This window comes from Heterodontus francisci, chromosome 6 (assembly GCF_036365525.1).
Source record: "Heterodontus francisci isolate sHetFra1 chromosome 6, sHetFra1.hap1, whole genome shotgun sequence".
Classification (NCBI taxonomy): Eukaryota; Metazoa; Chordata; class Chondrichthyes; order Heterodontiformes; family Heterodontidae; genus Heterodontus; species Heterodontus francisci.
In genome coordinates, this window is record NC_090376.1 from 35427487 (window position 1) to 35448076 (window position 20590).

Consider the following 20590-nt stretch of genomic DNA (forward strand, 5'->3'; position numbering starts at 1 on the left):
GGAGTAACAAGCGCGGCCCAGCGACAGCATGGAGGAGGCGCGCGATCTAGAGCAGCTGAGCAGTGAGCTGGAGCAGGAGAGGCAAATGCGGTAAGAGGGCAATGGGGCAGCAGCTTCTCCCGGGATCAGCTGCTCCTCACCGTTGGGTCATTTACCAACAGGGTTGGTCACTGTTGAAGACTGCGACTCCTGCTATTCTCCTATATTTATGCAGAATTTAAAACCAGGCACATCATGCGGTGACAAACTGCAGCTTCGAGTGCTCTTTCTTTTCCCTATCCCATCAGGGTCTGTGTAACAAGCTGCGTGCGCTATCTAGTGGCAGTGAGTTCTGATTTTATTTTTAAATGGCAATTCTTTCTGGGGCTTTCATTTTGGGTTGTGCTCAGTAATAATTAAAAGATGGTTTTTGAGAAGTTTTAGGCAATTTTTTTTGTATTTGGCATCCTTCCACCTATGAAACATGATGGACACGCAGCAAACAATCCATTTAGATGGGGTGTCTTCTCTTGGTGCACCTTTGCTGATGGCTGTGAAGGCCAATCCTTGAGAGGCAGGTTCTGCCACAAATGCTGCACTTGAAGCTGCTACGTGACGCTGTGCGTTGTTGTTTTTGGCGTTGGCACCTGTTGCCAAGTTGCTGTAGCAATTGGTCATCATGGTAGCTCACGCCAGTCCACAGGATGTGTCGCCTTTTCCCTCTTCCACCAGCTAGTTACTCCCAGGTGTGATAGTTGACATTTAGGGCCTTCATGTCATGCTTGCAAGCATCCTTGAAGTGGAGCTTTGGGTGCCCCAGTGATCATCTGGCCCCAGCTACCTCACCATACAGAAGGTTCTTGGGAATGCAACCATCTTCCATCCTGCAGATCTACCGAAGCCGCGTCTGTTTGATTTGTGCCAGCATGCTTGGAGCTCTGTCTTTGAGGGGACTGGTGTATTTGTGATTTTGTCCTGCCAGGATATATCCATAATGCGCCGCAGATAGCGAAGATGGAAATTATTGAGCTTCTTTTCCTGGTTGTTGTAAGTCGCCCAAGTTTCACAGCCATACAGCAAGGTGCTGAGAACACAGGTCTTATAAACCATCAGCTTGGTCCTAAGGGTCAGCTTGGTATTATCCTATGCACTTTTCATGAGTGAGCCAAAGGTGGTAGCTGCTTTCCCTATGTATGTATTGAGCTCTGCATAAAAGGGACAGTTTGTCTGTCATCATAGACCCAAGGTAGCAGAATTTGCTAACCACTTCCAGTGGGGTGTTATTTAGTGTGATCAGAGGTGTTGACCACATTTTTCTTGATGCTTAATAGTCAAGGAGAACAATGTACAGGCATGAAAGAGACTAGGTGATAATTAGACTTCAAGAAAAAAGCTTCGGGCAAAAGATTTTGGCAATGTGAAAGCACGCACGCTTTGCAAAACACTCACTAAAGACCACTACAAAAATACACAGCTCAAATCGTTTTTAAGTTGTAACCATTTATTGACTCATTGTATATAAATAAACTTGCAAGCCTTGTTAGGTGTAAGTGATTTTTGTGGTATTGATATGGTCCTTTTTTTATGGTGAGAAGTGCAAATTTCATTCTTAAGTTGAACCTTTGCTAAAGACTGAAACAAACAGAAAATGCTGGAAATGCTCAGCAGGTCAGGCAGATCTGTGTAGAGAATAATGTTTCAAACATTAACGTGCATGTATGTGAATGCACAAAGTGTGGTTAATAAGACTGGTGAATTACAAGCACAAATTGACATGTGTAAATATGATTTTGTGGCTATAACAGAGACCTGGCTGAGAAAAGGGTGTTTAATACTCCTGGACACAAGGTGTTCAGGAACGATAGGAAAGGAAGAAATGGGAGAGCATTATAGTATAGGAGAGAGAGGATATCCCAAAGGGGTCAAGGACAGAATCTATTTGGCTAGAGCTAAGGAACAAAAAAGGTGCGATTACATTGCTAGGTGTAATCTATAGGCCACCAACTAGTGGAAAGGATATAGAGGAACAAATTTGGAAGGACATTACAGAGAGGTGCAAGAATGATACAGTAGTTATAATGGGTGATTTTAATTATCCGAATATGGACTGGGATAGTTGTAGTGTAAAGGGCAGAGAGGGGCAAGAATCTATAGTGTTCAGGAAAATTTTCTACAGCAGTATATTTCCAGTCCAACGAGAGGGCAGGCACTGCTGGATCTGGTTCTTGAGAATGAGGTGGGCCAAGGGATCAAATATCAGTGCAAGAACATTTAGGGGACAGTGATCACTGTGTCATAAGGTTTAGGTTGGCTGTGGAAAAGGACAAAGAACAATCTTTTATTTATTCATGGGATATGGACGTCACTGGCTATGCCAGCATTTATTGCCAATCCATAATTGTCCTTGAGAGGTGGTGGTGAGCTGCCTTCTTAAACCGCTGCAGTCCATGTGAGGTAGGTACACCCACAGTGCTGTTAGGAAGGGAGTTCTAGGATTTAGAGCCAGCGACAGCGAAGGAATGGCGGGCGATATAGCTCCACGTCAGGATGGTGTGTGACTTGGAGGGGAACTTGCAGGTGGTGATGCTCCCATGCATCTGCTGCTCTTGTCCTTCGAGGTGGTAGAGGTCGCGGCTTTAGAAGGTGCTGTCTAAGGAGCCTTGGTGCTTTGCTGCAGTACATCTTGTAGATGGTACACACTGCTGCCACTGTGTGTCGGTGGTGGAGGGAGTGAATGTTTGTGGATGGTGTGCCAATTAAGTAGGCTGCTTTGTCCTGGATGGTGTCAAGCTTCTTGAGTGTTGTTGGAGCTGCACCCATCCAGGCAAGTGGAGAGTATTCCATCACACTCCAAACTTGTGCCTTGTAGATGGTGGACAGGCTTTGGGGAGTCAGGAGGTGAGTTACTCGCCGTAGGATTCCTAGCCTCTGACCTGCTCATGTAGCCACGGTATTTATATGGCTACTCCAGTTCAGTTTCTGGTCAATGGTAGCCCCTATGATGTTGATAGTGGGGGATTCAGCGATGGTAATTCCATTGAATGTCAAGGGGAGATGGTTAGATTCTCTCTTGGAGATGGTCATTGCCCGGCAGTTGTGTGGTGCAAATGTTACTTGCCACTTATCAGCCCAAGCCTGGATATTGTCCAGGTCTTGCTGCATTTCTACACAGACTGCTTCAGTATTTGAGGAGTCATGAATGTTGCTGAACATTGTGCAATCATCAGCGAACATCCCCACTTCTGACCTTATGATTGAAGGAAGGTCATTGATGAAGCAGCTGAAGATGGTTGAGCCTAGACACTACCCTAAGGAACTCCTTCAGTGATGTCCTGGAGCTCAGATGATTGACCTCCAACAACCACAACCATCTTCCTTTGCACTAGGTATGACTCTAACCAGCAGAGAGTTTTCCCCCTGATTCCCATTGACTCCAGTTTTGCTAGGGCTCCTTGATGTCATACTCGGTCAGATGCTGCCTTGATGTCAAAGGCAGTCACTCTCACCTCACCTCTTGAGTTCAGCTCTTTTGTCCATGTTTGAACCAAGGTCAGGAGCTGAGTGGCCCTGGCGGAACCTAAACTGAGCAAATGCTGCTTGAAGGCACTGTTGATGACACCTTCCATCACTTTGCTGATGATTGAGAGTAGACTGATGGGGCAGTAATTGGCCAGGTTGGACTTGTCCTGCTTTTTGTGTACAGGACATACTTGGGCAATTTTCCACATTGCCGAGTAGATGCCAGTGTTGTAGCTATACTGGAACAGCTTGGCTAGGGGTGTGGCAAGTTCTGGAGCACAGGTCTTCAGTACAATTGCTGGAATATTGTCAGAACCATTAGCCTTTGCAGTATCCAGTGCCTTCAGTTGTTTCTTGATATCACACGCGGTGTGAATCGAATTGGTTGAAGTCTGGCATCGGTAATGCTTTAACTGGGGGAAAGATAACTTCAATGGTGTAAGAATGGAACCAGGAAGAATAATTGGAATGAAAGGTTGGCAGGAAAAACGGTAGCTGAACATTGGGCTACCATCAAAGAAGAGATAGTTCAGGCACAGTCAAGGTACATTCCCTCGAAGGGCAAACAAATCCAGAGCTCCCTGGATGACAAAAGAGATAGAGATTAAGATGATGAAGAAAACGTGTGCTTATGACAGGTGGAGATGGAGAACCAAGCTGAATATAGAAGATTATAGAGGGGAAGTGAAAAAGCAAATACGAGAAGCAAAGAGATGAGCAGCTACCATAAAAGGGAATCCCAAAGTCTTCCATAGGCATATAAATAGTCAAAAGGGGGTAAAAGGAGTAGGGACCAAAAAGGGAATTTACACATGGAGGCAGGGGGAATAGCTGAGGTGCTAAGTGAATACTTTGCATTTGTATTTACTAAGGAATACTATCCAGGCCATGATGAAAGAGGAGGTACTTAATATACTAGAAGGATTTATAATTGATAATGAGGAGGTATTAGATAGACTGTCTATACTGCAAGTTGATAAAGCACCAGGACCGGATGCAATACAGCCAAGGATACTGAGGGAAGTAAGAATGGAAATTGCGGAAGCACCTGCCATAATTTTCTAGTCTTAGACTCAGGGGTGGTGCCGGAGGACAGGATAATTGCAAATGTTACACCCTTCTTCAAAAAAGGGTGTCAAGATAAGCCCAGCAACTACAGGCCAGTCAGTTTAACTTCAGTGGTGGAAAACTTCTGGAAACAATAATTCGGCACAAAATTAATAGGCACATGGACAAATGCGGATTAATTAAGGAAAGCGAGCATGGATTTGTCAAGGGAAAATCATGTTTAACTAACTTGCTGGAGTTTTGAAGGGGTAACCGAGAGGGTTGATGAGAGCAATGCTGTTGATATGGTGTATATAGACTTCCAGAAGGCATTTAATACAGTACTTCACAACAGACTTGCGTGCAAAATTATAGCTCATGGAATAAAAGGACAGTAGCAACATGGATACGAAATTGACTGTTTGACAGGAAATGGAGAGTAGTGGTTAATGGATGTTTTCCGGGCTGGTGCAAGGTTTGTAGTGGAGTTCCCCAGGGGTCATTGTTGGGACCCTTGCTGTTCCTGATGTATGTTAATGACCTGGACCTTGGAGTACAGAGCACAATTTCAAAATTTGCAGATGATACAAAACTTGGAAGCATTGTGAACTGTGAGGAGGATAGTGTAGAACTTCAAAAGGACAAAGACAAGTTGGTGGAATGGGCAGACAGGTGGCAGATGAAGTTCAATGCAGAGAAATGTGAAATGATTCATTTTGGTAGGAAGAACATGGAGAGACAATATAGAATAAAGGATACAATTCTAAAGGAGCAGGATGCAGGAGCAAAAGGACCTGGGTGTATATGTGCATAAGTCATTGAAGGTGGTAGGACAGGCTGAGAGAGCAGTTAATAAAGCATACGGTGTCCTGGGCTTTATTAATAGGGGCATAGAGTACAAGAGCAAGGAGGTTATGTTGAACTTATATAACACCCTAGTTCGGCCTCTGGGTGCTGCACTTTAGGAAAGATGTGAAAACATTGGAGAGAGTGCAGAAGATTCATGAGAATGGTTTCAGGGACGAGGAACTTCAGTTATGAAGATGGATTGGAGAAGTTGGGACTGTTTTCCTTGGAGAAAAGGCTGGGAGGTGATTTGATAGAGGTATTCAAAATTATGAGGGGTCTGGACAGTGTAGATAGGGAGAAACTGTTCTCAACTCATGAAAGGATCGAGAACGAGAGGGCACAGACTGCACTTTACTGTAATTGGCAAAAAAGCAAAAGCGACATAAAGAAAATCTTTTTCACACAGCGAGTGGTTAAGGTCTGAAATGCACTGTCTGAAAGTATGGTGCAGACAGGTTCAATTGAGGCATTTGAAAGGACATTAACTGTTATATGAAAAGGAAGAATGTGCAGGTTTATGAGGAGAAGGCGGCAGAGTAGCACTAGGTGAATTGCTCATTTGGAGAGCCGGTGAAAACAGAATGGGCCGAATTGCCTCCTTCTGTGGTGTAATAATTCTATGATTCTATCAGAGGGGAATTGGGAGACCAATTAAAGAAGGACACAGATTTAGGGCTTGTGCAGGTCGAAGACCTGGAGAGATTTGGCTTGAAGGGGAAGTTGGGATGCAGCAGATGTAGTTGATTGGATATACTCAACCTTAGTGACAAAGATGTCCATGAACTCCTTGCACTTGTTGAGAAGGAGGAAGGGGTTTAAGAAGACAGTTGGCAGTGGAGAAGAGAGCTCCCAGTGCCTCTTGGCTCTCCAGGATGATTTTGGCATAATGGATGGTTTTGGCAGAGGAGAGTGAGGCCCTGTAGCTCTTGACCTGCTCTTGCCAGATCTGGTGATAGATGGCTAGTCAATTGTGGATTAACTGTGCTCAAATCTGCATCATTAGATTTAGTGGGTGAAGATGGGGGCCATACCAGTAGGAATGGCTGGATTGGGAGAATGTGTGCAGGTTTTGCTGGGAACAAAGACATCAGTGGTAGAGGTGAGTGAGAAGTTGAGCAAATCAGCAGTTGCAGAAGTTTCATGGTGAATGGAAGGTCAAAGGCTAGGCAGTTGGGAGTTTGAAAGTACAACTGTAAATGATTTGGGGGTGGAGGAGGTATATTTTCCAGGGCTAGGTGCAGGAAGAAGTGGGGTTGAAAGGGGTTAGGGGGATGTAGGTGGTGAGGGATACATGTAAGTGGTCAGGGATGGCCTTGACAGCCATTGAGACCCTGGTGTCACGGCGTGCAGTCGCGAGGTTGAGAATTTTGTGGATAGCACGTTTATAAATATGGTCACCCCGCAGACTAAGAGTACAGAGGCAGAGAGGAAATGGGTGACTGTCAGGCAGTCAAGTAGGACCAGACAGCTAGTGCAGGAGTCCCCTGAGTGCATCTTACTCACCAACCAATATTCCATCTGAATACTTATGAGGGTGATGGTTCCTCTGTGGTGTGCAGCCAGAGTCTAGACCACGACACCATAACTGGCTCAGCTGTACATGGGGCAGGAGGAAGATTGGAAAAATAATAGTGATAGGGGATTCCATAGTTAGGGGAACAGACAGGCATTTCTGTGGCCACAAACATGAATCCAGGATAGTATGTTGACTCCTTGGTGTGGAGGTCAAGGATGTCACGGTGCGGCTGCAGAGCACTCTGAGGGGGGAGGGTGAGTAGCCAGTAGTCGTGGTCCATATGGTACCAACTCTAGAGGTAGAAAGAGGGATTGGGTCCTGCAGGCAGAGATTTAGGGAGCTAGGAAAGAGACTAGCAAGCAGGACCTCAAAAGCAGTAAACTGGCGCTCAGTTTGGGTTCTGCCAGGGCGACTCAGATCCAGACCACATTATAGCCTTGGTCCAAACATGGACAAAAGAGCTGAACTCGAGGTGAGGTGAGAGTGACTGCCATTGACATCAAGGCAACTTTTGACCGAGTGTGGCATCAAAGAGCCCTAGCAAAACTGGAGTCAGTGGGAATCGAGGAGGAAAACTCTCCAACTGGTTGGAGTCATACCTAGCACAAAGGTCAGAAGTGGGGATATTCACTGATAATTGAACAATGTTCAGTACCATTCGCGACTCCTCAGATACTGAAGCAGTCTGTGTTCATATGCAACAAAACCTGGCAACATTCGGATTTGAGCTGATAAGTGGCAAGTTACATTTACACCACATAAGTGTCAGGCAATGACCATCTCCAACAAGAAAGAATCCAGTGATCTCCCCTTGACACTCAATGGCATTATCATCACTGAATCCCCCACTATCAACATCCTGGGGGTTACCATTGACCAGCCATATGAGTACTGTAGCTACAAGAGCAGGTCAGAGGCTAGAAATTCTGCGGCAAGTAACTCCCATTCTGACTCCCCAATGTCTGGCCACCATCTGCAAGGCACAAGTCAGGAGTGTGATGGAATAATCTCTACTTGCCTGGATGAGAGCAGTTCAACACTCAAGAAGCTCGACACCATCCAGGACAAAGCAGCTGCTTGATTGTCACCCCATTTACCACCTTCAACATTCACTCCTCCACCACTGACGCACAGTGGCAGCAGTGTGTACTATCTACAAGATGCAATGCAGCAACTCACCAAGACTCCTTCGACAGCACCTTCTAAACCTGCAACCACTACAAACTAGAAGGACAAGGAGAGCAGAGGCATGAGAACACCACCACCTCCAAGTTCCCCTCCAAGCCACACACGACCCTGACTTGGAACTATTTTGCTGTTCTTTCATTGTCACTGGGTCAGAATCCTAGCACTTTCAAACAGCACTGTTGGTGTACCTACCCCACATGGATTGCAGCGATTCAAGAAGGCAGCTCACTACCACTTTCTTAAGGGCATTTAGGGATGGGCAATAAATGCTGCCCTAGCCCGCGACGCCCACATCCGGTGAAAGAATAAATAAAAAAACAAATCTCCGGATTACTTCCAGTACCATGCGCAAGTCAGTATAGAAATAGGAGGATAGAGCAGATGAATGGGTGGCTGGAGAGATGGTGCAGGAGTGATGGCTTCAGATTCCTGGGACTTTGGGACCGGCTCTGGGGGAGAGGGGACCTGGACAGGCTCGTTGGTTTGAACCTGAACAGAGCCAGGACCAATCTCCTTGCAGGGCAATTTGCAAGTGCTTTTGGGGAGGGTTTAAACTAATTTAGCAGGGGTGTGGAAACCAGGAGGTAGTGTTAGAGAGGAAAATCAAGGTGGACAGAGAATTGGGAGAGACAGATAGCCCCAGATAGCTATCTTGGGTAGACTGAAATGAGGAGAAATTTCTTCACTAAGAGGGTTGTGAATCTTTGGAATTCTCTACCCCAGTGGTTGTGTATATTCAATGCTGAGATTTTTGGACTCTAAGGGACTCGAAATATGGGGATCAGGCAGAAAAGTGGAGTTGAGGTTAAAAGAAAAGCCATGATCCTAGTACATGGAGGAGCAGGCTCACGGGGTCATGTGGCCTATTCCTGCTGCTATCTCTTATGTCCTCTTGTCAGTAGAAAGCCATGGGAGGTGGTGGTATCTGGAGTTGGCAGTAAATATGGAGGGAGAGTTTAATTCACTCATGCTGATGACTCATATTGGTAGATAACATTACAAATGTAACGTAATGATGTCATCAGTTATGCAAATGAACACAAAACCAATGAGAAGATTCTACTTTTAGGTTATAAGAACTAACAACAAACTCGTTTCTGTCATTATATTTAATAATTTGCTTAATGCCATGGCAGTAGTTTAGGAAACCATGTTGGAGTTGGCACCAGGCACAATGCAAAACTATGCTATACCTACTTTGTAGTATTATTTTTGTATCATATTTTGGTTAATCTCAGATAATTTATGGACTGAAAATATAACAGGCCATATTGTGTGCCCCATTACTAGAAACTCATTGTACCACCAGAGTGTCAAGGTTGAATTATATGTTCAGTAGATATTTTCCTTCATCATTTCTTGCTTTTTCAAGTCTGGTTACAATCCACTGGAGCTGCCCATTGGCTCTCAGCGGCATCCCCCCTTCCTCATGCCAGGTCCCTCGTTCAGGCACTAAGTGCCTTTTAACGAGGGTCCCCCTTCCCTGGAGCCAGGAAGCAGCCCGCATGGTTTTTCATGCCGTGATTCCCGTGTGCAACAGGGCCACCCACCGCATGGCTAATTGTGGCAGCAGTGGGAAAAGGCCCTTAATTGGGGTTAATTGCCCAGTCAAGGGCCTCAATTGGCATTGGGGTGGAAGGCCATTCACAGGACTAAATTTTGGCGGAGGTGGAATGGTGGCGGAAACCCCGCCTCGCCACTATCCCACCCAATTTTATGCCTCCAAACCTGCCACGGCAAGAGCATGAAACTCCCTCCTCTGCCTCAACTTGCCAAGGCAAACTTCTTTACTACTCAAGATGCTAGGGATGGATACTGGCAAGATAATTTGGATGAAAGCAGTAGCTTTTGGACTACTTTTTGGATGCCATTTGGGAGGTACAGATGGTTGTACATGCCGTTTGACACTTCTACTACTCTGGAAAAGTACCAATGCAGACAGCAAGAGTTTGTGCTGTTTGGGAGAGAGAGATGATTAGCGTCTGACCACAAGCCACTTCAAAGCATCTTTCTGAAGCCGCTTCTATCTGCTCCAAAGCGTTGCAAAGGTGTTTTTTTGTTTGCGGAGGTCTCACTTGGAAGTGAAATGCTAGCAAGGGAAGCAGATGTACATCGCTGATATGTTGTAGAGAGCTACTCACCCATTGGAGGAAGTCAATGATGCTAGTACTGTGTGGAATCTTCCAGATTCAACAAGAAGCAACAGCATGACATGCTCTGAGAGTCAGCAACCCAGAAGAGACTCACAGAGAAGCATCTTGCTCAAATCAGTCAAACTACGCGACGAGATGTAACTCTTCCAGTGCTACAGGAAGTTGGGATGAAAGGATGGCCTGAAACCATCAAGGATACACCTGTTGCTGTAAGAGAGTATTGGGCATACAAAGATGAAGTGACTGCCCAAGATGTCATCTTGTACAAAGGGACGTGGGTCATTGTCTCTCAAAAAATAAAAAAAGAGATGTTGAAGTGCATCCAAGCAAGCCGTCAAGGAATTGAATCCAGACTGAGGAATTTGAACTCATCTCCAGAGCATCAGTCCAGACCTCTGAATTACAAAGCTAGTAGCATAATCACTATGCTTTCATTCCCGACTGTAACTATTTATAACAGAAGGCAGACAAATAGTCCTGATTATAACTGTATAATATTCGTGTTTTACCTCTGGCTAATTATTGGAATACCAGCCTCAAGATCATTAAAAGCTTACATTACAGTAGTAGTGTTGATGCAAAGTAGTTTTACTTCACACTAACTCTAAAGTTATAATGCAAATCCAGAGTCAAGGCCTATTCTAACTCATTAAGCAGAGTGAGACTCCCTAGAGGGGTATAGTTAGAAGAGTTTCCTAAGTCTTAATGCTAAAATTAATGGGTATGAAGTAGCAGCTGTACACCCCCGGTTCTTTTTGCAGATCTTCTGAGTCAAAGTATCAACATTGCATTATCTATAATTTGTGACAGAATATTTAAACAGGTTAATATGCGTGGTAGAATTCCAATCCGTTAAAATACACTATCAACAGAATTTATAATTCTAAAATTAATTCTAAAATAATTATAAATATGAATGGTTTTTTTATATTTGCAACAGCCAATGATCTCAAGCAGTAATGAACTGAAAATTAAGGATTTCAACAGGGTTCTTGAGCATAAGGTAAAGTTGAAGGATTCAGATAGCCTATGGTAAAAATGATGCCACATAGTTTAACCTTCTGAACTTTGTACAAGCTTTTCAGTAGCACGATTAAAAATACAACAAGACAGCAATTTTTCTTGTATTGCTAGAATTCAATTAATTGTTTTTTCATAATTCTGTCAATTCTCATAAAAAATATTTTGAGGTTACTGAAATTTACACTCATCAACATGAGGATTACAGTCCTTCTACCACCGATAACATCAAACATTTACAGACCAGATGTAGCCATAGTATGGGGTTAAATGGAGAGCAAAACTTAAGTTAGTCTGCCCTACAATGTGTACTTCTAGCCTTAGAAGATCACCAATATGGCAGTTAATTTCCCATACCAGTTGTCTTTGTAACACTGAGAGAGAATACCTATTTAGTTCAGAAGAATTTTCAGTTTTGTACTGCTAATTCCTGCATCATAGGAATTAGACTGGGATTGCCAAAATTATTTCATATGGATGACTTTATTCACTCCAATTCAATGCCATCCGAGCCATTTACTCCTTTATCACTTTTAGAAATGAGTATACAGTATTTTAGTAAATATTATAAGAATGGGTAGTGGCATCGTAAGCATGTTTAAGAACATTTCCTCTGGTTGGTGTTAATATTAATCCGCTTTTGAATTTTGTACAAATACCACCAGAGATATTCCTTCTGAGCTCGGTTATGATAAAAAAACACAGCAATTCTTACCCCACCACCTGATTGAAATGTTGGAAGCTCATCTCAAATACTTACTATAGTCAACTTGTGCGAAATGGTTTACTGCTGTATAATTTAAAGTGGAAAGTAATGAAGTTCTGTTGTCTAAAATTCTTCAAGTTTTGTTTTCACTGAAAACATGGAGAGCTATTTCTTGTTGAAATACCTGATTATTTCAATGCATTATCTTTTGCTTGTAATACAGGGATATGCTTGATCAATCTGCTTCTGATTTGCGAAATACAGTGTCTCAACTGGAAAAGCGATTAGGCAGTATTGAAGATGAAGGTACATAAGAAGAAAAGCTTTAATCCAGCAGTATTCTTTTCTCGGTGATAAAAACATTTTTAGAAACAACTTTAATGAATACAGTACAGGATGAAAATGTAATAAGAACTATATGATTGAAACCACCATCAAAGAAACAATTTCATGTAATTTCAGATTGTACAGAGTAGCCAGCCCCATGGTGTCAGTGAAAAATCTGATCCAGATCCTGCCTTTTAAAGGTGACAAGCCCAAGGCCATATTGGGCCAAAAATTTAAGTAAAGAAAACAATTTCCCCCTCTGGGAACAATGGAGCAGCAATCACATCCTGCAGGATTGATTACAACTTGCATTTATCCCCTTTCACATAGAAAAAATAAAGAAGCTTGACTAGAAGTCCAAAATGGTGGGATTTGTTCTGCCAGTGTTTAACTGGTGGAAATTGTAGCTCATCTGAGTGTGTTAGACAAGCAATCTGGTGGCACGGAGACAGTGGAGGGTTTGCGAGAGATGGGAGAGAGACGGAACTGGATGTCTTAGTGTACATTTGGATCCTGACCCATGCCCCTTTGGCCTTGCGTTCTTTGAGCTGTTCAGAATTTACATGGTGGAAGCTATGCCTGCTCTCAGCCTGCATGGGAACCACTAGGCCAATAGGGGCACAATTCCTGGTTAGCTTAGGCATGTCACGCCCATAAATTGTTGCTGGGCTAGAAGGTAGCATGCGGATGTCATGCCTACCCATGCCATATTGGGATTTCCAGTGCAGGGAAACGACTGTGAACTTGGCAAATCTTGGTTCGTCTCCAAATTGAGACTCAGTTGCCAAAATCATAATGTGTTTCTGCCCTGTCTGGCCCCAGGAATCGTTGCCTCTGCTTGATAACTTGATTTTGAATGATTTAGTTTGTTAAATAGTACAGTATATAAACATACTTTGTGCAGAATGTAAACAAAATGCACATACAAATCAATGCATTATCTATCAAAAAAAGATCTATCAAGACTTGAAAGCTTGTAGACCCAACAAAATATAGATGTCTTAATAAAAAGGTATCATGGATCATTATTTTAAAAAAGTATTCTGGTTTCCTAAAACATAATTTAAATAGGAAAGTTTGTATGTGAAGTTTGTGCTCATTAAGGTGTTAGTTAGTGCTGATGACTAAAGATTTTCCATTTTGAACCCCCGTGTTATGATTCATTTCGTGTAAGCAGAGCTTGTCAGCACCTTAAAGCTGTCCATGCACTGTCCCAACATCATGTGGCGGGGCGGGCTCTGCAACGCCAGCAATGGTGTCAGCTGTCTCAGCACAGGCGCTGGCGCCATTTTTAAAGGACAGCACAGTTGAAGCCCCGTACCCGCCCCACCAAAAATACTGTGAATTGACTTTTGTCCCGTATCTCCCCCCCCCCCCCACCCAATACAAAGAAAATAAATGGCTGCCCCATTTTCACCAACCGCCCCCAAACATTTGTATTTAATATGTGACCTTCCCTCCTGCAACTGCACAAAGTGTAGAACCCCCACCCCCCCCCCTCACCCTCCACTACACTAAAAATCTTAAGCTCCCCCCTTCCCCACCTCGGTGGCACCAACCTTCCCTGGACAGGAAAGTAAAGGTGTGTGAGTGTTGACCGCTGCATGCAAAATTGCGGACAGCCGGTAATATCGCAGTGAAAAGTATGTTAATTTATTTATGTCCTTTATTTAAATATTTAAAGTTGGATCCCATCGCTGAGCAGCAGGGGTGGCTGCCAAGGAGCCTCACCGCTGCCGGGAAGATCGGGCCCAGCAATCCCAATGTCAGGCTCCGTGGCAGGCTGCTGCCTCAGTGATCTTCCAGCCCCTGCTGCCACGGAGTTCGACGTCGGGAGCTCAGCAAAATTCAGCCCTCAGAGTCTGAATTAAATGTAACTTTTTTAATGTTCTGTTTCTACCCTTCATTAGGAAATGAGTGGAAAACTCGTTATGAAACACAACACGAGCTGAATATACAACTAGAGAGACAAATTAGAACTTTAGAAGAAAAAGTGGAGTATATTCGTGGCAATCCAGCAGGTAAATACTTACACAATACAAATATCTTTATTTCATTTCCTGCATAGTGCAGTTTATTTTTTGCAAATTACATCAATCATTCTTCAGGTCAATTTAATTTAACACGAAGTGAATACTGGTAAAGGAAAGTAAAACCCATTACATGAAAAATTGTAGTGACCAGAATTTTTTAGGGTTGATAAATGCACAGATAGAATCAATATCAGTTGACTATTTACTGCACTGAATTATTTTGCTTTAAATTATTTTACAATCCTGTTTTGTTTGCATTCTAACAAATCTCAGTAGAAAATTAAAGTATATCATATCAAATATTCTTGTGTCTCTATTTGTAGACAGATTGTCTTCTGTACGTTCTTATGAGGAGATGCCAATGGTGAGTACCTTGGAGTTTTTTGACTTTGATCTGCACTTCCCAGCTGTCAACCATCACAGCAGTGTGGGAGCAGCTTATGCAGCTCTACCTTGGACCCTTGAGTTAGGAGCAGCCTCTTGACTCCCTAAAGCCTGTCCACAAGGCACAATTCAGGAATATGATCAGTGCAGCTCCAAAAACATTCAAAAAGCTCAACACCATCCAGGACAAAGAAGCCCATTTGATTGGCACCCTATCCACCACCTTAAACATTCACCGCTTCCACCACAGGCGCACCATGGCTGCCGTGTATACCATCTACAAGATGCGCTGCAGCAGTTTGCTAAGGCTCCTTCAACAACACCTTCCAAACAGGCAGCCTCTACCACTTAGAGGAGCAAGGGCATTATGCACATGGGAACACCACTATGTGCAAGTTCCCCTCCAATCTCACACCATCTTGATTTGGAACTATATCTCTGTTCCTTCATTGTCGTAGCATCAAAAACCTGGAACTCTATCCCCAAAACCATTGTGGGAGTACCTACAGCACATGGACTGCAGTGCTTTAAGAAGGCAGCTCACCACCACCTTCTCAAGGGAAATTAGGGCTGGGCATTAAATGCTGGCTTTGCCAACAGCATCCACATCCCATGAACAAATCAAAAAAGTACAGTATTGTGAAATTTGTGAAGAGTGGCCACCATACAAAGTGACATATCTCATGATTACGACTTAAGGTAAAGTTTTAAATAATCATAATCTGAACAGTGCTATTTTCTGTCAATTAACCAACTTCTGTTTTCTGACTTTATGGCCTCTCTTCCATTCCTGCACCGTTACTTCTGGTAACCCCCCAAGGATCTATCTTTGGCCCTCTCCTGTTTCTCATCTACATGCTACTGCTTGTTGACATCATCCAAAAACACATGTATACTAATAACACCTAGCTCTACCTCACCACCAACCTCTCTTGACCCCTCCACTGATTCTAAATTGTCAGATTGCAATTCTAACATCCAGTACTGTAGCAGCAGAAATTTCCCTCAACTAAATATTGGGAAGACCAACGCCATTATCTTCGATCCCTGCCACAAACCCCGATCCTAGCCACTTACTCTGGCTACTGTCTGAGGCTGACAGACTGTTAACAACATTGGTGTCATATTTAACCCCCAAATGAGTTTCCGACTACATATTGGCACCATCACTAAGACTGCCTATTTCCACCTCTGTGACACTGCTGACTTTGCCCCTCATTCATGCCTTTATTACCTCTAGGCTTGACTGTTCCAACACGTTGTTGGCTGGCTTCCCACATTCTACCCTCCATAACCTTGAGCTCAAGCAAAAACCTTGCTGCCCATGCCCTAACTTGTCCCAAGTCTCGTTCACCCATCACCCCTGTGTTCACTGACCTAAATTGACTCCTGATTAAGCAACGCCCCAATTTTTAATATTCTCATCATTCTTTTCAAATCCATGCATGGCCTCACCTTCCATATCTCTGGAAACTCCTCTAGTCCCACAACCCTCCGAGTTATTTCCACTCTAATTCTGGCCTTTGAACATACCCAATTTTAATCACCTTTGGTGGCCATACCTTCAGCTACCTGGGCCCTAAGCTCCAGAATTCCTTCCTTAAACCTCTCTGCCTGTCTACCTCGCTTTCCTCCTTTAAGATGCATCTTAAAACCTACCTCGTCGACCAAACTTTTGGTCATATGACCTAATATCTCCTTATGTGACTCTGTCATATTTTGTTTCATTATGTTTCATGAGTCTTGGGATGTCTTATTGCATTAAAGATGCTGTATAAATACAGGTTGTTGTTATTGTTGAAACAAGGTACAGAAGTAGAAATAAAAAAATATTTCTTTATGCCAAATGTGGGTCTCTACCTCAGACCTGTACACTTCCTGTGGCCACCTGCAACACAATTGCCCAATCTTCCACTGCAGTGGAGTGAAAAGTGGAACTAGGTTAAGTACCTCCATGATTACTGTGCGTTTCTGCCCACTTACAACCCCTGTAAATCACTGCTATTGTAAAGGTGGCAGTGCTGAGCCTACATGATGGTCCACAGGCAGGAAGAGATCAGCAAGGTCAAACAGGAGTGCAATTCTGCAACCCGAGGAGTCATTTCCTCTACCTTGGCACGACAGTTTCTGAGCTTTTGATGGTCCTGTGTGAAACTTGCTGAGAATTTAATGGGCTTCTGTGTAGTGAAATAATGGATTTCCCTCTGGCGGTTCTATCGTTCCTTTGTTTTGAGGAGGAGGAAGAGGATGATAAGGACAAGGACGGATGTCAGGAGAGTGCAGCCTCATGCACACAAACAACACCTAACCGCAGATATCCACACAACAGGGTGTGCTGACCACAGAGGATTTTTCTTACAGGCAGTGACAGAGAATGGTGTATTTCCCTCCAGCACCATGACAGAAATAGGCCAGCTGTTGGAAGCTGATTGCAGCCTCCTTTCACTGGGGCATGGCTTAGCATGTGGTGATATTTATTTTCCACACAAGCCTCGTTCCACCTTGCCTCATCTCACCCTATCAACATATCCTCATGCACTTATCTAGCTTCCCCATTAAAGCATCTTTGCTATTCATCTCAACCACCTCACCTGGTAATGAGTTCCACATTCTTACCACTCCCTGAGTGAATCATTTATTAATTATTCTTTGGTATTGCCATTCACTGTCAAAAGACCTGCTCACACCTGCAGTCTATACTTGCATAGCAAGAATATACCTTGGCAAGAAATGCTGCTTTCAAAAATGGAGGGGAGACTAGTGGGGAACGAAATAAAACACAATTCTGAAAACTTATCTGTACTATTAAGATCTCATTGGTAATTGTAGCATTCCACGGGTAAATAAATTCTAAATAAAATAAATTGTGTCATCCAAGCTCCTTAACGTCCCCAAAGTAAGATAAGGATTAACTGTATTGTTTTTAATTTTCCCACAGTGTTATTTTAGAATCTGCTGGGTGCAATCTTTTTGTGTATTTGAGTCATTTCCATGTGAGGACAGCTGGAGATCCAGAATTACCATTTCATGAGAAAGTAATTAGACACAATTTCCATATCAATCTTTTCTACAGACCTATGCGTGGGTGTAAAAGCATCCTTTGGCAGTAAGTGTGCTAACCGTGCGGAGTTACTGTTAACTCATAACACCATTTTCTTTTTGAATAGTAATTTCTGCCAACAGGAAGCTGTGCTGCAAAAATATCCGTGCTAATTCCCTTCCCTCCCTCCTGAAGATGTTGCCTCCCTCCTGAAATACTGTTCTACAGGTGCTAGCACATTGCCCAAGAGGCCATAATTCAAATACAAACCTAGACAATGAACATTTGCAAGGTAAGTTGATTGAGAATGGGGCAGAGAGCAGCATTACAGCTAATCTTGGTTCTACCTTCACCCAACCTCCACAGGCACTTTTCAGCATATTCTATTGAAAGCAATCTGTAGTGGACGACTTGGATTATTTCCTGATCAGCATTGCCAGCCAAAAGATCCTTAGGCCAACTATCATGATGTATTGTTTCAGTTGAGGTCATTTTCCTCAGGACAGAAAAGATGGAATCTTCTGCTTTATGTGGTAGCATACATGGCTAAGCTTCTCCCCTTCTCTCCCTACTCTTGAGGAGACATTGACTCCTTGCTCAAGTGCTGCTCCACAGATGTTGGCACATTGCCCAAGGGCTATAATTCCATTTGGCCTAAGGTGGGAGAAATCTGGGATAACATTTTCTAAAGCCTTTTAATTCAGGTAGTATGGGTGGAGTCTTCTCAACTTGGAAGATTCTCGGGCATCGGGACCATATGTGGGTTCTGACCCCAATGGTGTCCGAGTCCCACAGGCCACCTCTCAGAGCCCTGTCCAACTGGGGATGGAGGCAGGAAGGCCAATGGGAGCACCCGAGATTTTGGGGAGTCAGCAGCCCCACCGGAAGAAGTGGGTGCTGCCTATGTAGGTGGGAGACTGTAAGGATGCCTAAAGATGGAAGTGCCCTCTGAGGACTTCAAGAAATGGTAAAAATAAGTTTGGCCACAGCTGCCAGGCCATCATTGTGGGGAGGGACCTGTAGCTGCAGTTGTGGCCCCCTGGCACTCACTGCTCCGGTGGGGGGGAATTAAAGGAGGCCTTGCTGTCATACCTGGCTAGCAGCCAGGAGGCTGCCTCCAGGCACCTGCCGGCTTTGGCCTCAGCGTGGGGCCTCTTCCTGGCAGCTTCACCAATTTGCCCCCAAGTGGGCACTTAATTCATCTTAATGAGCTACCCGCCACTGCCAGGCGGGTAGCCGGTGCTGGTAAGACCCCGTCTCCACAAGATCGCTAGGAGGTGGAAACGTGTTGGGGTAGATGACCCGGCGTGCAACTTTCCGAAACTCACCCCCTCCCGCGCAGCTGATACGATTCCGCCCTATAGCTAAATTCATTCAGCTGTGCTTGAAAAACATTTTAGTTCCATTATCTTATTCTCAGGCTCTTTTTTTAGCTCTCTTCATCTCAGAGACCGTCTGTGGATTATCAAATACCTTACAGATTTGAAAAACCCAAACTACAACTGCAGCTAGACCACATCCACCATTTAAAACTATATTCATCACAATGTACTAAAACCTATCCTATAACAATCGACACCATCACAACTAGGCCACTTATCTGATGTGCTATGAGAAGGTGACATGGCTGGTGGTGAAAGCAGTTGTGTTAGAAGTTTCTCATCCTTACCTTTAGGAGAACAATTCTGTTGTACTGCATTAGGAAGTAGGTATTGGAGCTATACTGGCTGCAAAACTTTGTTCCATAGCACCCATAGTTTTAGTGCTATGAGTGTCGTTTGGATAACAAAATAGTGTCTGCGCAGCAAATGCACACTTCTGGCGCAGTACATGCTGGATGCCGTTTTGGTGAGGGTGTTAGCATAGGAATTTGGAGCATTTGGAGTGTGTGGTGGAAGTATGCAGAGTAAGCAGACTGTAACGCCAGTCAGCATGTACTGCTGATTTGTTGCCAGTGCTGCAATTTTTGACCTCGCTGCTGCAGCCAACACCCTCTCTTAAACATGCAGAGCTAGATATCCATTAGACAGCAGGAAGGAGCCCCCAACAGCACTATTTAAAGGGATCATCAGCTACTTTCAGGTTTGTTGCTGATTGATTTCTACTGGTTCTGGCTGAGTTTGTAGAAGTGCTGTGAGTTTTTTATTGCTATATAAGTTGGTGAAGTTGACGGGAAGTGGTGCAGCACATGGAGAAGCCCTCGGTTGGGCTTTGTTCAGATCACATGCTCCCAGTCATGGGTGCTGTAGTTTCCAGCCCACTTTGGTCTGCAGCATGAAAGGGAAATTGAACAGAGACAGCACAGAAGAGGACAAGATGCTCACAGACAGAGGAAGAGGGGGAGAAGTGGTCTCTGCAGCAGGCCTTATCCACCTAGTCTTCAGGGAGCATTTCCCCTGCCTCAACCTAAGCCAGAAAACAGTCTGCGCATCGTCTCTGTTTTATGAAGGAGGTGCTCATGGAAATTTGCCACATTTTACAGGCATACCTGCAGCCTCAGAACCGGTGGCTGTGAAGGTGACCGTAGCCATGAATTTCTTCACATCGGGATCCTTCCAGGCTGGGGAATGTGGCATCTGTAATATCTCCCGGTCAATTGTTGCAAAAGGGAAGTGATTGACACTCTTTATGCTAGCAGAGAGGAGTACATTGTGCTCTCTCTGGGCAATGAGGGCTATTGCTGACCACCTGGCTCATGACTCCAGTGTGTAACCCAACCACATATATGCTGCCACATCATCAAGCACATCATGGACACACTCAAGCAATGGTCTTGCTGCCTTGACTGCTCTGGAGAAGTCCTATAGTACTAGATCAGTCACAATTCGT

The 20590-nt window shown here is 44.1% G+C and overlaps 1 protein-coding gene across 4 annotated transcripts in view; it reads left to right on the forward strand.

The window, feature by feature from the left end:
* The first annotated feature begins 8 nt into the window (after positions 1-8).
* Positions 9-20590, forward strand: part of ccdc169 (coiled-coil domain containing 169) — a 105023-nt gene continuing 84441 nt past the window's right edge. For all 4 annotated transcript variants that reach the window (XM_068032812.1, XM_068032813.1, XM_068032814.1 and 1 more), the window contains exons 1-4: positions 9-90; positions 12201-12283; positions 14215-14325; positions 14661-14701. In XM_068032812.1, coding sequence (XP_067888913.1) covers positions 29-90; positions 12201-12283; positions 14215-14325; positions 14661-14701 — 297 coding nt within the window. In that variant the 5' untranslated portion in view covers positions 9-28. The remainder of the gene's footprint in view (positions 91-12200; positions 12284-14214; positions 14326-14660; positions 14702-20590) is intronic.